This window comes from Oreochromis aureus, linkage group 7 (genome assembly GCF_013358895.1).
Source record: "Oreochromis aureus strain Israel breed Guangdong linkage group 7, ZZ_aureus, whole genome shotgun sequence".
Classification (NCBI taxonomy): Eukaryota; Metazoa; Chordata; class Actinopteri; order Cichliformes; family Cichlidae; genus Oreochromis; species Oreochromis aureus.
The window spans coordinates 15,393,628-15,415,350 of NC_052948.1; the positions used below are offsets into that span (position 1 = coordinate 15,393,628).

General features: G+C 39.5%; 1 protein-coding gene across 7 annotated transcripts in view; it reads left to right on the forward strand.

Moving 5' to 3' along the window:
- Positions 1-21,723, forward strand: part of ano3 (anoctamin 3) — a 48,461-nt gene that overhangs the window by 11,335 nt on the left and 15,403 nt on the right. For 3 of the 7 annotated variants that reach the window (XM_039614778.1, XM_031748040.2, XM_031748042.2), the window contains exons 2-9: positions 8,358-8,564; positions 12,840-12,970; positions 13,095-13,250; positions 13,341-13,441; positions 13,563-13,607; positions 20,123-20,257; positions 20,833-20,939; positions 21,557-21,612. In XM_039614778.1, coding sequence (XP_039470712.1) covers positions 8,360-8,564; positions 12,840-12,970; positions 13,095-13,250; positions 13,341-13,441; positions 13,563-13,607; positions 20,123-20,257; positions 20,833-20,939; positions 21,557-21,612 — 936 coding nt within the window. In that variant the 5' untranslated portion in view covers positions 8,358-8,359. Of the gene's footprint in view, positions 1-8,357; positions 8,565-12,839; positions 12,971-13,094; positions 13,251-13,312; positions 13,442-13,562; positions 13,608-20,122; positions 20,258-20,832; positions 20,940-21,556; positions 21,613-21,723 lie in introns of those variants that run through there. The other 4 variants (XM_031748041.2, XM_039614776.1, XM_039614777.1 and 1 more) reach the window with 4 other exon arrangements.

Consider the following 21,723-nt stretch of genomic DNA (forward strand, 5'->3'; position numbering starts at 1 on the left):
CACAGCAGACTCTTTGACACGTGCCTAGTTTAAAAAAAAGGTGAAGACGGAGGATGAACGTGTATTTCTGCAAAGGCTCAAATGCAATAAGCTTCAAATCAAGCCAGCAGACACAAACTGCACTGTTGTCTTGATGATGATGGATCAGTGTAGCTCCTCTCCAGACGCACATTCATCTCAAAGAGGAGAGACGTGAGGTTGAACTTCTGCGTGGGCGCCCAGACAGGTTTCTGTAGCAAGTGTCAGTTATTTATACGCAAGGATGCTGACATGAAACTATAGCAGGTTAAATATAATATGAACCTTATAATGATGATAATAATAGCTGAATACAGTAATAGGGCAGCATGCACAAATTGCAGTGATTTGAAAGCTGTTGCCAGTCACTCCACCCATCATCCACCCTAATTCAGAGAGCTTCAACCCATTGTGTTGCAGTGTTCACAAGCAAAACAGCTTTTTGTAGATCTGTGTCCTTCAACTTTAGCAGGCAGTTAGGTGGCTACAGTATCGACAGTGTCTTGCTCACCAAAAACACTCTGACATTGCACTCAGGTTCATTTCCAGTTGACAGAAGGATGGAGGTAGCTGGGCAAGGTAGTGCTTCGAATGATTTCAGAATATATTCTACTGTGGCCAGGCTTCATGTCAAGTATTGTTCAAGTAAGCTTTTACCTGACACCAGGGGGAAACCGTGGACTTTGATGTGGACTTGTACAGGATATTACAGACACTGAGCAAGTCCTCAGTCCTCACTGAGCAAGTCCTCTCACCGGATATGGATGAACAAGAACCAGTTGGATAATGAACATGTGTGATTTCCCTTCACAGCTCACCCTGAAAGGCTCTTTGAACCTCAAGAAGTCTTTAAAACATGACAGAGGCCCCATCGTGCACTTGGCTGGAGTATTGGAGTATTCTCTCCGTGCACAGGCTGGTACTTGATGTGAGCCTGCAGATTTTCTGACCTCGATGCACATTTGTTTTTTACATACTTTATGCTTCTTAGAGGAGGTGCATTTGTTCATTCCCATGTACTGTTGCCTCTGAAGCGTTTTACTGCAAATGTTAAGTCTGATGATGCTTGATCCTGGAAACCCGTGCATGAGTAGGTTTGAGGTCATCTAGAATCGTATTGTTTCATTTGTGAGGTGTTTGGAGGAAAAGCTAATTGTGTTGTTCACAAAAGTCAATCCAGGCCACAGTGGCAGTGGGGGAGAGGCCATAGTTGCTGTTTCAGGACCATTTTATTATGGTAATCAAAACTGTTTGTCATCAGTCATAAATGAAATTAGTTTCTAAAAAATGAAACTGATGAATGGTGAAGTTTACTACATGAGCTTTTCTTGTTGCTGCACCACTCCATATGTGTGTTTTCATGGAGGAATTCTATTCCTGAAGTTAAACCAAGCTAAACGCTACAGTTAAGAATCACATGGGCTTTGAAACAGGCTGCCAAACTCTCAAGAGACAACATCAGTCACATTAACACAGACTTCTGTGTCCCAGCAGCTAGCAGAGAGTGCACTCAGGTCACATTATTATAATCTGAACTAATTCTGTCAAGATTTTGATTACATAAGAAAAACATGAAGTATTACACACCCAAGAAGTACAGTAAAGTATAACATTAATGGTGATAATGATAACAAGAAACACTCCGAGAGTGCAAATCTCCCACAGGCAGCTCACTCTCTGGGCATTGTTTACTTTTAAGGGAATATTTGTTTTCTTTGTAGTAGTGTAGTTTGTAGTGCAGGAAAATAACATATTTTGAAAGAAACGCAAATGTGAAATGTGAAAGTGAGAAGAACAACTTTAATAATTGACCGGTCAATTATTAAAGTTGTTCTTGTTCCCTCAAGTGTTGCTGGAGTTCCTGCTTTTTGAATTCTTTCATCCTCTCCATGCACCTTGGAAGCAGGTGAAGTTGTGCCAGAAATTTTTGCTGCGAAATGTGAAAGTGAGGTCAGAGGTCAAATGTGTATAAAAGGCATACTTGAATGTGATATTTAGAAACCCCATATACCAACATCATTTTCTAAATGTTCCCAAACAAGCAAAGGCAGCAGAATTTCAAGCATAGTTTTAAAGACAAAAGACATTTTATGAAGATTTGAGTTTATTTGACCTTGAAGAAAAGGTCAGAGGTCCAAAGTAATGTGATATTAAGAATGGTGTCCATACTAGTAACGGCAGTAAGAAACATAATTTTGAAAAGCTATATATACCAGTATTATCACTTTGAACATCAGATCAATCTAGTGGCCTCGGAGGAAAAGTCAAAGGTCAAATGTGACATGATATTTTAAATATTTCTACAATAACAGTACACACCACACTTGGTTATTCAGGTTTTTTTTTATCAAATTTTGACCAATAAATCATTGAGTTAACATTTAAAAACAATTCACATCCTAGAAAATAAAATGTAGACGTTCACGGAAAAAAACTTCATCATAAAAAACCCACAAACAGTGTTACAGGTACACAGTTGCAGTAATCTATTCTGACCAACTCTCTGTGAGAGAGAGGGTTTGACAGCTTTTATCCAGTGCCTGACGTCTGGTCTGAGTTTTACTTTGTTTTGCTTTTAGAGATGAAATGAAAGAAGTGCCTTCGGGCGAAGTGAATTTTCTTTTTGAGATACTCCTGCTGTTTTTTCATCAGAGGCCACACATAGCACAACCAAAATTATTGTGTGTCAAATGTGAATAGGAAAAAAATAATGAAAAACTCAATTATCTGTAAACCACCATTGTCTTGAAAAAATATATATTAATTAAACTTCATGAAGAAAATAATGGTGATCCAGGATGGAGGAGGGACTCGATTTGATAATGTAAAAAGTGTTATCTTAGGATGCAATGAAATGTAAACTAATCAATATGAATATAATCTAATTTTTAAATGTAATTTAGTCTGATTAATATTTTTCCTTTGCAATCTGATGACACAATCCAAGTGATGTTTAATCCTTTAGTACCTAACCCCAGCATTGTTTGAAGAGGCCTTGATGCAGTGTCCCTAATTTGAAAGCTGTGACAGTGAAAGTGTTATAAGCTGAACAAGAATGAATAATTCAAAGGGTAAAACGAGGAAACTTAGAGGCATGATGGGAAACAGCCCACTGACCTGAATTCTCTTTGTGCAACATCCTTTCACATAAAGTCTCAATTCCTCATAGCCCTCTTCAGTGATAGTGGACAAAAGTGACTCAAAGTGACATCCCGCAAAACTTTACGTCTGTTTCATCGCACTGTTTTTAATATCTCACTGCTTGTACCTGATCATCAAATCCTTGCTGTTTTTCAAATCAACCGCTTGCTCTTCCAGCTGGCTCAGAGTAGAATCGCTGCATTCACACCTAAACACAGTGCTGTGAAACTGTCAGGCGTATGCCAGACTTATCATATTATGACAGAATTAATCAAGAGGAGCATAACGATCTGATAATCATGCTCCTTTCTTGGCTTCAGCATTTGTCACTAACATTTGGAGGCAGTAATAGAGTACACAGTATACAATCAAACAGGCACATGTATACAGTATCATACCCACACACATGGACAGACCTGAAAAATCCTTTTAATCTCACATTAAAAGACCGTCATGGACAAGCTGCACAGGAGAGATCCAAATCCCAGATCACGACCCTCCCTGAAGCTCGTCCAGCTTCACGTCAGATGAGCCTGAGTGGGTGTTTGCGAGAGTGCACAGAAACTGTCTTAGAGACTTTGTTTTATGCTGATGCAGAGAGAATTTGGAGGTGTTTTTTAACCTTATCACCTCACAGCGAGCATCTTTTTCCCTGAATAGTGGGCGAGTCCCATACAAAACTCGGACGTGCACACATGCACGTACAGTCCCAGCACGCACACGGGATTAACTTTCTCCTCACAAACCAGTTTAAGCCAGAACACAGCGAGATTAAGCATGAGATTTGACACTAGATGAACTCTTTTTATATTTATATGTCTTACACGGTGCACCGTCTTCAGATGCTCTGACAGCAGAGTACATAGATTCTTTCTGCATGACAAAATTGGGCGAATATTATTGATCAGGCCAGTGATTGTCAGATAACTATTATTATATCCCTCATATCCTCAGAGTCTGATTTGAATGGTGCTTTTTTTCATCTCTAAGTCATCTCAATTTCCACAGAAGCAATTTCACACAACACCAACTCCAATTTGTGGGTCTATTTTAAACTTTGAGGACCCATTGAGACCACCAAGCAGTGCCCCTGCAGACCAATTAGCTCACTTTGCTCTGACGTATCATCTCAGACATGTTGAGTCTTGCTGCTGTCTTTTAAAATAATCGGGACATTGTTTGACTTTTTTAACCTTTATGCATAAACATAAGAGATTCAACACAGACAGAGTCAGCTTATTGGACAGTTACATTGTATAAGGATACAGCCACTCTTTAAGCTAATCCACTGTGACCAGTACACTTTAGGCCTCTAGCCACTAGCCACCAAGCTCTCAATGATTTACTCCAGCCATAAAGCAAAACATGCTGCTGAGCGAAGCAAACCTTACGTAAAAACTCTGTTTTCTTTTTAAATGTCAGTGCAGATGTCATTGTCACAATAAGTCTCCCTACACAACAAGTGCTTGACAACCTACAGCTCTGTGTTGATTAGAAATATCGAAAGTCCTTCCAGAAACAAGTCTTGTCACTAGTCTTGCCGTCTTGAAATGCCTCTGGGAACTTGCTCAGTTATTTTGAAGCATTGCCTTTTAGTGGCCACTGGGACAACTTGTATAGGATCACCCGTCAAATCTGACACTTAAAAAGTTTGCAAACTTTTCCCCAAAATAAGGTTTTAAAACTTGGAAGTTGTGCCTCTACAACTGTCTTTTGTATTGATTTATCCCACGGATTTCAGTCTCTGCATGTCACGACTCTCTCTGATAATGCCTCTGATGAAACTGACTGAAACGTTAAGCGTGCTAAGGAGGAACCGAATACCTTTGTGCTCCCGTGTTGTTATGAGCCTGAGGACAAATTACATGATGGAGACAAAAAACTATTTCCAGCTTCCCCATGTCGTGTTTTTGCTGACCATTTAGAGTTTGATTTCAAATTATTTTTAAATCCACGCTCCTGAATGGAGTGGATTTTAAGCTGTAAGCACAATTTTGCTTTAATGCATTGAAGTTTTTCGCTTTAATAATTCATTGTAGATGTGAGCTAGAGCTTACAATTTTCATTCATCTCATATCTGCGGGGTTACTGGGGGAACGAACACCATGATTGGCCGACAAGCTTGCATATTAAACTGGCTTTATTCTCACTCAGTGCTGAAAAATCCCGTGATGGTTGGATGAATGTTAAAAGCTTCAAGGCTCATTAAGTTGTTTCCGATTTGAAGCTTGCATTTTTTTTAATTTCCCCTTTGTCTTTGGAGCTGTGGATTAATGCTGCATATTTAAAAGGAGAAACTTTAACATACAACTTTGCACCGGGCTATAACCTTTTAAAGTTGGGCCCCTGGCAGAGCAGCCACTGTGGCCTGATTTGCCAAAATGACCCTTGTTTATATAAAGCAGTCTGCTGCCTTAGCCTACGGGGCAAAGGCAAATTTTTCAGACTCCAGTCTTGCCAGCATATCTCCAGATAGTTGAAAATGGATGTCTGGCTCAAGACATCCTGCCGTGTCCATTAGTCATTGTTTACAAATGCAGATGATTTCAAAAATCTTATAAGAGGCAAAACTGTTGTCATGCAGCAGCAAATGGATTTCAGATTGTATATCAGCAAATGCAATCCCTCTTTTGCTTTCTACATAACTCGCTTCAGTCCAAACTCTGAATAATCCATTTAAACTTTTTTACTTTTTACACTCCTACATTTTTCTATTTCATCCATAAAAACTACAAGTAAATCCTTCTTAAACCTGATCACTGATTTAAATTTAGTCTACAAGCAGACTCCAAACAGAAACCAGGTCTGATACCAAACATCTTGTAAATTCTGCATATTCGCATGTAAATATCTGTTTATTAAGATTGTGCAGACCAGCCCGGTCCAGAAGAAAAAAAGATTCAATTAACTTAAAGTGGTGCGCTTTCATTACCGGGCTAGATTTAAACGATACTAAGCATGCTAATAGTGGAAACTTGGTCTCCAGCTGCTTCCAAGCTTTCCTCCTCGTTATGTCATCAAGGAAAGCCCACACCACATATGGGTCGGTTTGGTGCTTCCTGCTTTTAAACCAGATAAAGTGCGGCCTAGAAGATAGGTGAGAAACATGAAAATGAATCAAATTAAAATCTTCAAGATCTCAAATGTGACCCTGTGATCAGCATAACACTCACAGGTTTCAATGCTTAACCTGCAGCATGATGGAAGGCTAAGGATGACTGCGGTCGACGGAACACTGTGTGCCACGTCCTCTTTAATTTACAGGGCCTCCCCGTGACAATCCCATTCAGCTCAATGTCATGAAAATGAATTATTGAACAGCCTGCAGCTCGGGCCCTCACTGTATAGAGAGTAAATGATCAATTCATGTTTCACTTGAATGTTTCAGGAAGGTCAGTGAGCGAATTCATCACTGGATGTGAAAAGAAATCACGTTCCCATCTAAAGGCAACGCCTTAATTTCGTTAATAAATAAGTCAGGAGCTGCAGCGCTGAGGCTGAAGGTCATTTACAGTGTTCTGATTCAACTGATGGCCATTCATTAGTCTCATTAACTCTTTACAGTTCATCGTCACAGTGATGAATATTCTGTTAGCGCAAAGCTAATCGGGGTGTAGAACAAGTTAATGTTATTAAATGTTTATTTGTTCAGGCGGTTGGAGTGCTAGGGCACACAGTCGTGCTCCTCATCTAATACTGCTGGTCTCGAGGTACTGGAGTGTGTCATTTGATGGAAATGAGGGAGTGCTGATGGTTTTAATGCACTATGAAGGACAGACATTATCAGTGGAGTCCATAAAAAAGTGGACCTTTTGACAGAGATTTCTCCCTTCCTTTGTTTTTTTTCATCCCCTCTCATGATTTCAGGGGACTCGTTTTTTTAGTTTTTGTTTTGTTGTTATTATTACTGGTCATAAATGGGGTTTTGTAAGATACAACCAAATATAAAAATGTTGAATGCAAAGCAGATACAAGCAAGAAAGTAAAATGATAAGATGAAGGTTGACTAACTCTCATGTTGCCTCAGTGATGATTCATGGTTAAAGGTCTGCGTTCCATGGGGAGTTTGCATGTTTGTGTTGGTGTTGCTTTTCTCTGGGTGCTCTGGTTTCCTCCCACAATCCAAAGACAAACACTTTAATTAAATGTTGATTCTAAATTGGGCTGTTAGTCATGTGATGTAGCTGTTAAGGGTGTAACCCTACATCTTGCCTAATGTCAGCTGGGATAGATTTCAGCCCCACTGTGACCCTGGTTGGATAAATGATTAAGAAAATGAATGGAAGCCTGATATTGAACAGCGGAAAGAAACTCATTATTGCTATAATTGATGTACAGTGTGTCAAGTTCTTCTTACTTTAACATCTTACCAGGGGTGTTATTTTACTGTTTATTGACTTCAGCTGCTTTATTAAAGAGATAATCCAGTCATGCGGTGTTTATTATATTATATAAAACTGGCTGACCCAGAAGAGCTGGATATATTAAAGAATTATCCAAACTGATACAACATCAAATGTCCAAACTGAAATGCCATCATTGTGGTGATTTCCACAATGTTGTACAAGCATTGAAATTGGAGAACAGCATTACATGACTGTTATCCACTTAGCCATAACAAGTAAGCTTACTTTCTGTCGAGCGGTGCTCCTTTCATATTTTCTTATCACTTTCTCATTCATTAGCTACTGTGCTACCAGCTGTCAACATTTAATCTTACTGTGTCAGTTGTGATCAGACCTCTTCCCTGATTATTCTGCAGAGACTTTCGTGGTAATACGTGTAACCACCACATACCACACGGACTTTAGAGTACCACTTTTGTAGTATTGTAGACTTATAATGAATTGCTGATGTAGTGGTGAGTACTTCTCTCTGCATAATTTTTGTTTTTTTGATGCCTCTTTGAGAGATTCATCAACGAGCCAATCCATCCTTTAATGCAAGTGCATCTGATTAAAACATGTTATGTTTGCCGTATATAGAAATATAAATTTAACAGTGGATCTGTGTATAAATTGTACAATATGACATAAAACTAAGAAGTGTATAAAACACTTTCTTTTTCGCCATGAGCTAATCCAAAAACTCATGCATGGAATTTTTTTCAGGCTTGGAAGATTTCCGACTGCTCTTCTTTCTTTCTGAGTGTTAAGCAACTATTGACATTAACTGTTCCGCCGTTTCTTTTTCCTCAGGCATGCACACAAGCATCAGCGAGATCCTGAAGGAGAAGAGCCTAAAGCCGTCTCGCCGCAGTCTGCCCTGCCTGGCCCAAAGTCAGACTCATCCAATCAACCTCAACCACTTCCTGTCTGTGCCTCTGAGCCCGGAGCCTAAACCAGAGGTTGAGGGTCTGAGTCAGAGCATCAGCACTTCCTGCAGCCTCCTCCCCCCACAGACAGGTTAGTCCACTGTCAGTAACTCACACATGTTTTCCATACCCATTAATGGATGAGATGCTTCAGTTATTAGAGAGCAGCTACATCAATTTAAATTGATCTTGCGAGATATTGAAGCTCACCATGAAAGTATGTGCACACTTTAACATTACAATATCATACAACTGTAGGTTTAATCACTGTGTCTTGTTTGCTTTTAATTTGTGACATCTGCTTTTCTTTGCTGGTCAAAAATAACTTGTAGTGATTTTTTTTGCTTGTTTTTGTTGACAAAGCTTTATGTTTTTAATGTTTTTTTAAAGATCCACAGCGATCACGATCTACGGGGCCTCCTAATAAATATACAGTGGAGGAAATAATTACTTGATCCGGTTAATGTGCTTCTTCTTTAGTCACTCGTTTGTTTCTTGGTGGTATGATTGCATGTTTTGGGTCACCGTCGTGCTAGAAGACCAACTGTTCTGGCTGAGGGAAGAAGGTTCTCTTCCAAGATTTTATGGTACATGGCCCCATCTAATGGCCCCGTGACGTACAGTTGTCACGTACTCTAGCACAATAACAGCCCAAAAACACAATGTTTACCTCTCTATGCTTGATTCTGGGGATGGTGTTCTTTGGGTTTATACTCAGCATTTCTCTTCCTAAAAAATTATTTCCCCCAGTGTAAGTTTTTTTCTGTGAAATAATTCTGTTGTATACATCACAGGTTGTACAATATTTCCAAAAAAACAAAAGCCTCTAAAATGTTTTCACCATTACTGCCTTTTATTGTCTGAATGGCATGTTTAATTATTTTCTCTGTAGTGTGGACTGATTGTATTAAACATTAGGTTCAACAGAAATTGAGCTGGTCACTGCACAGAGTTTAATATTGATGGTGGTATTTAAGGCTTGTGTGTAATATTGATGGAACAGATTGTGTTAATGCTGCAGGAGATTTAGAAAACACTACGCAAAGTCGCAGCTGCTTGGAGCACGTTCCGAGGGAATGCGATAGCGTGGGAAAATGCTGGTAATATAAATACAGTATATTATTGTTATGGGCCAGTACAATGGATATGCCTGCTGCAGAGGAAAATTACTCTGTCTCATTAACAGCTTCAAGAATATTTAGAGGCCACAGACAGTGAGAGTGCTATTTTTGTCACAGCATGAAAACTAGTGCATGCAGCACTTCAGCATATTGGTATTTTCCTGACCTTGAAACGCCCTTTGTCTGCATACTTGTTATTTTGGTGTGGAGTGCAGTGTGCAAAAGTGGGACTAGATATAAGAATTTCACGCTGTGTCTGCACGAGGTGTTTCTATTTTGGTGTAAACTGGCTCTTTGACGCTGTGCTGGGAATAGTCGTGTGAGGAGCAGGTCTGAATTATTATTTTTTTTTCCCCTTTTTGGCTCTGAGTGCAGACAGAAGGAGAGAGTGTAGACAGAGCAACGAGGAAGATCATCCATCAACAGTTTCCCACCTGTGGAAAGTGACAGATGTTTTTCAGTGGTTCTCAAGCTGGAAGACAAACTGCTAAAGAACTGAAAATGTACAGCGGGTTATATTTTGCTGCTATTGTGATCATTTTATCGCACCTTAAAAGAGGAACTAGAAACATAAAAATCCACACAGTTATTAATTGAATGAGAACTTGAACAGTGCCCACATTATATAAAGACAATTAGGTCACACTTCACCTTAAAGGGGCACATTCTGCTCATTATTCCAGCTCCTTACGTCTATTGTTTGACTCTACTGTGCATTATTAACAGTCCAATGTAATCCTTACTTATCTCAGAGTGGTTCTTGGTGCAGCGCCTCAGTTAATACACTCGCAGAAAGAAGCTGTTTTAACTCTCTTCCCCCTGTAACAGTACACCTGACAGGAAACAGGGAAAAACATAACCAGTCCCCCTTAAAGATAGAAAGGTTTTGACAGTTAACATCACATTGCTACTGCAAGTATTTCTGCTTATCTGTATTATAATGATATTTTCTCCAGTTGTGAAATAAAATGGATAAATCGCTTTTTACTACTGAGCCTCTTCATGAATCAGCACAACTGCACAGCTTTAAATATTTATATTTGTTTCACAGTGTGATTGGCCATCTCGTCTCCTTTCGGATTCTTTTTACCACCAAATATTAGCCAGACTTCAGTCATTTTTCAACACAACAGTTTTATTTCTAAATGATAAAAAAAATACAAATATTAACTTTAATTGTGGGCGAACTTTAAACTGGCTGCTTTGTTAGGTACATCTTACAAAGTACTGAGTGTGGACCCCCTTTTGCCTTCAGAGCTTCCTTAATTCTTTATCGCATAGATTCATAAAGGTGCTGGAAACATCCAACACATCCCCAAGGTGATCTATTAGATTGAGACCTGGTGATTGTGGAGGCGCTTTGAGCACAGTGAACTCGTTGTACAGTTTGAGATGATTTGAGTTTTGTGACATGACGTGTTGTCCTGCTGGAAGCATCCATCAGAAGATTTATCCACTGTGGTCATAAAGGGCAGGCTGTGGTGGTTAAACAATGCTCAGTTCGTACTAAGGGGGCCTAAAGTGTGCCACACAATTATGTCACCCCTAGCATGAACTACTGATTTAAGGCAGTATTAAACCATGCTTTCATGTTGTTTATGGCAAATTCAGAGCCTACCTTCCTAACACTGCTGCAGAAATTGAAACTCATCAAATCAAGCAATGTTGTTCGAGTCTTCTCTTGTGCACTTTTGGTGAGGCTGTGCAAACTATATCCTTGGTTTCCTGTTGTTAGCTGACTTTCAGTGGCGTCCATCTGCTTCTCTGTGTTCAGAGATGTTCTTCTGCATACATTGATTGTAACGAGTGGCTATTTCAGGTATTGTTGCCTTCCTGTCAGCTCAAAACAGTCTGGCTATTCTCTTCTGTCATCAACAAACCATTTTCACCCAGAGAACTGCTGCTCACTGGATATTTTCTCTCTTTCATTCCATTTTCTGTAAACCCTGGAGACGACTGTATGTGAAAATCCCAGTAGATCAGCTTTTTGTGAAATACTCAGCCCAGCCTGTCTGGCACCAACAACCTTGCCACATTCAAATCACCTTTCCTCCCTCTGTTATTTGGTTTGAACTTCAGCAGAAGGCACACTCTACACCTGTTCAACTGCATTAACAAGCAGTTGAGCGGGTGTACCTAATAGAAGTGAGTATAAATAGAGAATTAAAACAAACTGTATACAAACTGTGTACACCGGTAGGTGTAAAGAAGGTAGTCAGTTTAGCTCCTCTTTCGGGACTAGATTTGTAGACTTAGAAAGAAATGGTTTAATACTGTTAATGTTTCATCCTGGTTGTGCTGGGGAACAGATATTTCCTTCCATAACCTCCCTGCATTTGACATCTGACACATGTGAAAGTGAGCTGAAAACATGTGGAGGTTGTTAGCCACAGCAGGTCTAAATGAACCCTATGCAGCTTTTTTTGTCCCAAACACTGAAGCTTTGCCTCATTCTGATCGCTCTAGAAACCCAGACGAAAACTACAAGTCACAGGAGCAAGGTTAGCTGCAGAAAAAGAAGTAGAACCCATACAGCAGCATTGCTTCTCTTAATATGGATTTCTGCACATCAGTATCAAACCGTACACCACACTGATCAGGAGGTAAAGATACAGCTGCCTGAAGAAATTAGCTAATGAGCTGTCACATGGACCGGAGAAAGTATAACTTGTGCTGTGCTGTGAAATGCTTCGTCTCTCTTGTCACGCAATTACAGAGCTTGTATTATGAAGTTAAGATTGTGTCATAACAACCCACACAACAAGTATTTTTTGAGACTAATAAATCATTTTGTTTTGCACAGCAAACACATTTGCCCTCATAAAATGGCGAGCTGAAAAGCTTCCACACATTTTGCTGCAGAGGAATAATCAGCAAGGCAAAAAAAAGCAATGCTGGAACAGTTAGAAAATGAATTTATGGCACAATATTTACTGTTTATATTGTGTGGGCTGGACAAAATGTTATTTGGTTTGCACGTATCAAGGCAGGAAATAAGATTGGGGCTTTTTAAACATCAGTGCTCGGATCTGTTAAATTGCATCAAGGTGCCGTTTTCCACCTGACACCCACGTTTAAATAAGTTACATTTTTATTTCGCTCAGAGCTAATGTCAGCGTTGGCAGCCAGATTAGGGAAAATATTGACTTTAGCAAGAACAAAGACCTATTGCACTTCAGGTACTCTTAGTTGTTTCTTACCAGTTCAGTAGTGTTTTTATTGATCCTGCTGTGACTTGTGTGCAGCAGAGGATGGCAAGGATCACTTCGTGGAGGAGTCTGAAGTGAGTACGTGTGAAGCGAGGGCAGACGAGTCATTTCTGCTGCAAAAGCCTGTCACCCGTGCTAAGTTAGAGGCCCGCACAGATTCAGTTCAGGTAACACACTCTCACTGATCCACCTGAATCATCGCAAAATGTAAACTGATGATGTTCCAAGTTATTTTGGCATTAGCACACTGAGAAGTAGTCCTTTGTTTTGGATAAAATTTTGTTGTTCCAGGGAAAGAATCCAACGGCTTCATCCGGGCTCTTTTTCCGAGACGGTAAAAAGCGCATCGACTACATCCTGGTTTATAAGAAGTCGAGTCCACAGGTGGAGAAGAGATGCACGTTTGAGAAGAATTTACGAGCTGAAGGTCTGATGCTGGAGAAAGAGGTAAATATACCTGGGAGACTTTTAGTTGCTTTATTATTTACTTAAATCTCCCTTGTTCTCAGTTCCCTGCACTCCTTTTTGTTTCGAAAGCCTTCCTTGACGAACAACGACATCATGTTTGTGAAGGTCCACGCTACCTGGGACACGCTTTGCAAGTATGCTGAGCAGATGAACATCCGAATGCCTTTCAGGTAAATAAAGAATGAACCTTTTAACTCTGAAAAAACATAAAAGTAGGAGTTTTTTTGTTTTTTTAATCCACCGGCAACTTTACACAGTCTTTCTAACCTGTATTCTTTTCTGTTATTAAAGAAAAAAATGCTACTTTACAGACTGGAAGAGCAAAACCTTGGGCAGGTAAGTTGATTTAAGGAATAATTTAAGCTGAATACATCTGTGTCTCTAATCAAATTCATAGGCATAGGTGTGTCTGGGGGATTCAGTAGTAATGTGGATGATGGTTTGCATTTTAAAACTGAAATTACGAGTCTGTGAGGAACAGAGATGGTGGAAGATTGAGTAAGCCTGTTTTTGTCCTTTTGCAGCCCTCATAGTGATAAAGTATGTGAAAGACAAGTGTACTGTACATATAGAGCATTTATAAAAGCTGGAATTTTAAAGTTGGAAGGTATGTAGTAAAGATGAGTTGCAATAAATTATTGAAAAGGAAAGCTTTTAACAATAATTAACAATATAAATTGCTATTATTAACTGTTAAGTGCGGTACTTAATTTTTCAGGGTTTTTCAAATACATGCCCTTTCCTATTTGTTTAAAAATAATGAGTTTACGATACAGCACATTTTTAAAGGTCCAGTAAAGCAGCTCACCCAGTTCTGACTGCTTTTCTATAAAATACTCTTCATAAAAGATCAAATGGAGCCCCACAGACTTATTTGCATGCTATTTTTAGAGAGCTGCATTTGCGCTTTGATGTGATGTTCAAGTGTTGTCCAAGTTCTGTGAAGAACTCCAAATTTCCATTTCCTCTTCTCACTGGAAAGCGGACAGAAATAACGAGAAACTGAAAGAAAATGTGGTAGAACACAGTGTTTTAAAATAAATCATACTAAAAATCAAAACACCTGTTTCTTAGATTTTACACTTTTGTACACCGAATTTATTTTCCCAGTCACATAAAGGTGGCATCAAATTGCTGGATGGATCATCGGTATGTGGTTGATCACTCGTGAGTGAGTCGTGCACAGCCATAGTTTTCATTAAATGCAAATGATTCTCAACTGATGGTCAAATATATTGATTTCCTTTAAAATATATACTCACTCATGCAACAATATGTTTGATATCTTTAGTCATGGCTTATTTGTTATAATTATTTAACATTATGGAGAAATGCATAAAATTTGAAAGCTATTTTCTCAATGGCTTTACTCACTTGATGAGAGAGAACTAAAATGATACTTGAGCAACAGCAAAGTGGACACTTAATGTCTGAGCTGTGAAAGGGCCTTTGTTAAGCTCTGTAAAGGTAACATTTAGTGAAGTGTGATACTGCTGGTGGTGGAGGACTGTTCGCTTCAATCCATTAAACTCCGAACATGCTGGGAGTCGTGTCGTTGCTGTTGTTTTGCTGTTTTGAACACAGCTTATTAGCATAGCCGACCAAGGGTAAGTGGACCTGACACACTAACTGCAGTATAAGTGCCCGCTTTAGTGTTTTATTCTACTTAAATGTCGACTGCGTTGTAGCCATAAACTAACACAATGACATTATGGATAGACAGACTGTAGTCAGTAGAAAATTAAAAAGGTCGATCGTACTCTGATAACTGCAGGCTTGTTTTGTTACGCTTTCACATACCGTGTATACACACTAACCGCACGCACAAAAATCAGACAATATCACACGGACAGACAAGAATCACTCGCCCACCTGTCCAACTGAGAACAAAGCACTTCAGGGAACTAAATTAAATCTTGTGTGAGAGTGATCTTAGTCATTGTGAAGAATGAGGATCATTATGTTTTCCTCAGCGCTCCTGCAGGCTTTCACTAAGCTGTTGTTCTTAAAAGAAAAATCTACCCGAGCAGTAAATGAGCTTTATGTGTTAACTAATGGTTTGTCTCTAACTCACGTTCCTGTAAAGCTGAACAAATGGGCTGTGGCGACTGCTTGTTGGTTTGATATCAGTATCTTTACATACAGTACCTGGAGCCTTCATAACAACACATTAAATACTATCTATCAGCAAGTACGTTTTGCAGCGGAATTGCTATTTATATTTATTTAATGCATATAAGAACAGCAGCCTCACAAATTACTGGAGGCCTCTCCAACAAATCTGGAGAAGGATGCATTGCCAAGCGAGCAGATTTTTAGCTGCATAACAGAATCACTCAAAGAGTGTCTGTCTGAAGGCTGATCAAACACTTGTCCAGACTGAAGGATTGTCAGGACATTTTGTACAGAAACTGATGGCTGCCTGAGGATGATTCCTGCTGGGACTGATATTAAAGTCAGATACATTTTATTAATAAAGCCCAGTATCAAAAACTGTGATGTCCTATCTACCCTTAGATCCTTACATCTGTTTCTTTTTGCAGCTTCTTACTACTTCTGTCATCACCATTAGACTTCAATTTATTAGATTTTAACTTAAATTTCTTTATAATTAGTGAGTCGACTACAGTGAAATTTTATGTGCAAATTTTTACATTTATACTGACCAAGGCATCAGCAGCAGCTCTGAGATTTTCACCTTTTTATACTTTGAAATATTTGGAAATGTACTATTTGCATTGATGAAAATAATTCAGTTAACTTGTTATTGACTAAATATCTGAAAATTAATGCTTCAGCTCCACTGTATTTTTTATGGCACGACAGCAACAAGCTAATGTCCTAAAATTAGATAGTGTACAATGTAAAACTCAGACAGTATATAAAAGATGGCCAACAGCATCACCCAGTTTGTGAAATTCTGTTTCAAACTCTCAGCTTCAGCATTATTTTTCTTTTTTGGGCGCCACAAATGACCATACTTTGAACTGGGTTCAGTGCTAACCTAATACTATACATTTGGTTATTCCTGAATGGGGAATATATGGGTCAGTTACACAGATAGACACTAGTACACACTTACTACTTCTATAGGAATTCAGAGGCTAAGTAGGTGCCAGATGTCTGCAATTAGATACCCAGGAAAACTTCATCTCTCTGACAGCACAGCTTAGATTTGCAACGTCCTTTGGACCACATTGGAGATGTTTGGCATAATACACAGTGGAACATTTGGTGAAAACCAAATACAGCGTATCAGCAAAACCACCAACTGGTGTGTTGATTTGGGCTTGTTTTGCAGCCACAGAACCTGGGCAACTTAGTCATTTAGTCGACTATGAGCTCCGCTGAATATCAGCGTATAATAGAGTCAAATGTTAGGGCATCTGCCCAACAGCTAAAGCTTGGCCTGAAACTGGGTCATGCACCAGGACAATGATGCCAAGCACAGCAGAAAATCTACAACAGAATGGCTGAAAAAGAAAACAATCAAGGAGATGCAATGACCCAAAGTTCAGAGCTCAACCAAACTGAAATGCTTTAGCTGCATGCAAACCTCAATGAAGTAAAGTAACGTTTTAAAGAAGAGTGGGTTCAAATTCTTCCACAATGATGTGAGACACTTATAAAGTCATATAGAAAATGATCGCTTCATATTATTGCTGCTAAAGGGGGTTGTGGACGCTGTAAAATGTAATGGTCTGCACCTTTCACCAAATGAAAACATTTGGCATGAAATAAACAATAAATTAAATTAGTTTGCGTGCATAGAGACCGCATGGAGTTCAACGAAAGCTTTCCTTTTTCAAATGACTGTAAATAACTTGGGTAGATATATGTGTTTGTTAGCACAAGCAATGTGAATATGTTAGCATTAGCTCCAATCCACTGGTTAGCAGACTTACAGAACCTTCTTGTATGTTATGCTGAAAAACTCAGTGCATGCCCTTCAACTTTTGGTTTGTAAATCATGGCTATATTCAATTCAATTCAATTTTATTTATATAGCGCCAAATCACAACAGAAGTCGCCTCAAGGCGCTTTATATTGTACAGTAGATCTCGCACAATAATACATACAAAGAAAAACCCAACAATCATATGACACCCTATGAGCAAGCACTTTGGCGACAGTGGGAAGGAAAAACTCCCTTTTAACAGGAAGAAACCTCCGGCAGAACCAGGCTCAGGGAGGGGCGGGGCCATCTGCTGCGACCGGTTGGGGTGAGAGAAGGAAAACAGGATAAAGACATGCTGTGGAAGAGAGACAGAGATTAATAACAGATATGATTCAATGCAGAGAGGTCTATTAACACATAGTGAGTGAGAAAGGTGACTGGAAAGGAAAAACTCAATGCATCATGGGAATCCCCGGCAGCCACGTCTATTGCAGCATAACTAAGGGAGGATTCAGGGTCACCTGGTCCAGCCCTAACTATATGCTTTAGCAAAAGGAAAGTTTTAAGCCTAATCTTGAAAGTAGAGATAGTGTCTGTCTCCGAATCCAAACTGGAAGCTGGTTCCACAGAAGAGGGCCTGAAAACTGAAGGCTCTCCTCCCATTCTACTTTTGAATACTCTAGGAACAACAAGTAGGCCTGCAGAGCGAGAGCTTAAGTGCTCTAATAGGGTGATATGGTACTACAAGGTCATTAAGATAAGATGGGGCCTGATTATTTAAGACCTTGTATGTGAGGAGCAGGATTTTGAATTCAATTCTGGATTTAACAGGAAGCCAATGAAGGAAGCCAAAACAGGAGAAATATGCTCTCTCTTTCTAGTCCCTGTCAGTACTCTTGCTGCAGCATTTTGGATTAGCTGAAGGCTTTTCAGTGAGTTTTTAGGACATCCTGATAATAAAGAATTACAGTAGTCCAGCCTGGAAGTAATGAATGCATGAACTAGTTTTTCAGCATCACTCTGAGACAGGATATTTCTCATTTTAGAGATGTTGCGCAAATGGAAGAAAGCAGTCTTACATATTTGTTTAATATGTGCGTTGAAGGATATATCCTGGTCAAAAATGACTCCAAGGTTCCTCACAGCATTACTGGAGGCCAAGGTAATGCCATCCAGAGTAAGAATCTGGTTAGATACCATATTTCTAAGATTTTCAGGGCCGAGTACAATAACCTCAGTTTTATCTGAATTAAGAAGCAGAAAGTTAGCGGCCATCCAGGTCTTTATGTCTTTAAGACATTCCTGCAGTTTAACTAATTGGTGTGTGTTACCTGGCTTCGTGGATAGATAGATCTGCATGTCATCCGCATAGCAGTGAAAATTTATGCTATGTCTTCTAATGATGCTGCCTAAGGGAAGCATGTATAATGTAAACAGAATTGGTCCTAGCACTGAACCCTGTGGAACTCCATAATTGACCTTAGTGGGTGAAGAGGACTCTCCATTTACATGTACAAATTGGAGTCTATTAGATAGATATGATTCAAACCACTGCAGTACAGTACCTGTAATACCTACAGCATGTTCTAATCACTCTAATAGGATATTATGGTCAACAGTATCAAACGCAGCACTGAGGTCTAGCAGGACAAGCACAGAGAAGAGTCCACTGTCAGAGGCCATAAGAAGATCATTTGTAACCTTCACTAAAGCTGTTTCTGTGCTGTGATGAGCTCTGAAACCTGACTGAAACTCTTCAAATAAGCCATTCCTCTGCAGATGATCTGTTAGCTGTTTGACAACTACTCTTTCAAGGATTTTTGATATGAAAGGAAGGTTGGAGATTGGCCTATAATTAGCTAAGACAGCTGGGTCTAGAGATGGCTTTTTAAGTAAAGGTTTAACTACAGCCACCTTGAAGGCCTGTGGTACATAGCCGATTATTAGAGATAGGTTGATCATATTTAAGATTGAAGAATTAGTTAATGGCAGGACTTCTTTGAGCAGTTTTGTAGGAATGGGGTCTAAAAGACACGTTGATGGTTTGGAGGAATTAATTATTGAAGTTAACTCAGAAAGATCAATTGGAGAAAAGAGTCTAACTTAACATCGATGGTACTAAAAGTAGCTGTAGATAATATTACATCTGTGGGATGATTATTGGTAATTTTTTCTCTAATGATAAAAATTTTATTTGTGAAGAAGTTCATGAAGTCATTACTAGTTAACGTTAAAGGGATTGTTGGCTCAACAGAGCTCTGACTTTTTGTCAGCCTGGCTACAGTGCTGAAGAGAAACCTGGGGTTGTTCTTATTTTCTTCAATCAGTGACGAATAGTAAGATGTTCTGGCTTTGCGGAGGGCTTTCTTATAAAGCAGCAAACTATTTCTCCAGGCTAAATGATGATCCTCTAAATTTGTGACACGCCATTTCCTCTCCAGCTTACGAGTTATCTGCTTTAGGCTACGTGTTTGAGAATTATACCACGGAGTCAGGTACTTCTGATTTGAGGCTTTAGTTTTCACAGGAGCTACAGTATCCAGAGTCGTACCTAGTGAGGAGGTAAAATTATTAACAAGATAATCGACCTCTGTTGGGGTAGCGTTCAGATAGCTGCTCTGCTCTATGTTGGTACAGGGCATTGAAGATGATAACAGTATGGTGGCAAAAATATAGTGATGCTATGATTTGGATTAAGCTAGCTGTTATCCTGGATCAGTCTCTCTCGGGCTCACAGGTCATGGAAATGAGAATGAAAAAAGATAATCAGACATGTGCTGTCCAGCAATGCATGTACATGTGCATGTGTGTGCAAACATGCTTTTTTGTGGTAGGGCGAAGTCGTCATGGTAGGTCAGGAGAAAAGGGTCAGGGACCTCCGACGTATATCAAAGTAAACAATCTTCATTTAATCTGTGCCGTTAATCTCGTTTCTCTGCGTGCGCCTGTGCAGCAGGTTTCATCTGAGATGTCGCCAAATCAAAAGCTGGCTTCCCAGAAATCCCATGAAGCTGGACAAAGAGGCCTTGCCTGACCTGGAGGAAACCGACTGCTACACAGCTCCCTTCAGCAGAGCACGCATGCATCAGTAAGGAGGATGCATACACACTCGTGCATGCCAGGACTCATAAACAGGATCACAGTGTTTTTACAGGGCACCAGCATTCCTGGCCCCCCCACCCCTCTTTTTAACCATCACTTCCACTCACGTCCTGAAGTCTTAATGCGGAATTTAGAAACCATGCGATGAAGTTTGCACTTTAAAGTCTTGTATATTTTATAGTTTTGCATCTGAACTTAGGAGCCATGATGATAAAGACAAGTTGGTCATAAATAAGAAATTGAAATACAGCAGCAGATGCGTGTGAAATAACTTGCTTGCTGTTCCATATTTTCAAAACTTCTCTATGATGAAAGGCATCATCTCATCTCGTCTGTCAGTGAATCATTTCCACTTTCCCTTAGCTTGTCAGCCTGGGCCGTTTTTTTTAAGGGGGAAGGGGATAATAATGTTGGGATGAATACAAGCTTTGCACCATGAATAGTATTTTAATAACCTCCCATCGTTATTGACTCAACTCTCATTAAAGGCCTCTACTGAGTGATATTGATACACTGTTGCTTTATGAATAACTGAAGGAGTGTGCCGTTATTTCCTCCCAGCTTCACGATCAACAACAGAGAGACCTTCTTCTCCAATTCCACCAGAAGCAGAATAGTCCATCATGTCCTGCAGCGCACCAAGTATGAGGACGGAAAATCAAAGATGGGTAAATCACCATCGTTTCTCCTCACGTACAGAACGATGTTTCCAGCAGCATCGCACAAATGCCATTCCGTATAACCATCTTAATGATCCATTTAGGACAATTTATCCACTGAGAAAGGAACAGAGTCTACATTTATTTTAAAAGGAAAAATGTCTGTTTCTGTTAATTTGATTTCAGAGTGATAGTGGGAGCTGCCGATGCTAAAGTGGTACAGTCTAATTTGTGTCTGATCTCTCCTCTCTTCTCCTTCTGGGCAATTGGTTTTCTTTTTTTCTTTTTATCTCAGCATCTTGTCTGTCTGCTGCCAACATAATTTGCTGATTAAAGTTTGGCCTCGGCATCTTGGAATAGGTTTCACGTTAATATTTTAATAGCTTTGACCACTTTACTTTCCGAGAAATCAGATCAGCTCAGTCACAAGATGGAGCAACCCTTTTCAAATCCAAACTTTCCTCCACCTTATCGCACTGTCTAGTGTTTCAGTAAATGGATGACAATAATTGCACTTTTGTCCTGCAGAAATAACGGTTTTAATAAGCCACTCTGTGGATTTGTCTCTCAATTACGACTGGGTTTAAATTTTTAATGTGGTGTCCTTGTTCTTTATTCCACTGTAGGAATCAACCGGCTATTGGGCAACAGCACGTATGAGGCTGCATTTCCTCCACATGAGGTGAGATGATTTTAATTCCTACTGAAAAGATGTTGAGACTCACAAATTACTAATATGAGTAATCACATTTTTATTCATGCAGAGTTTTTAAAGGCAATCAGAGACCTTTTG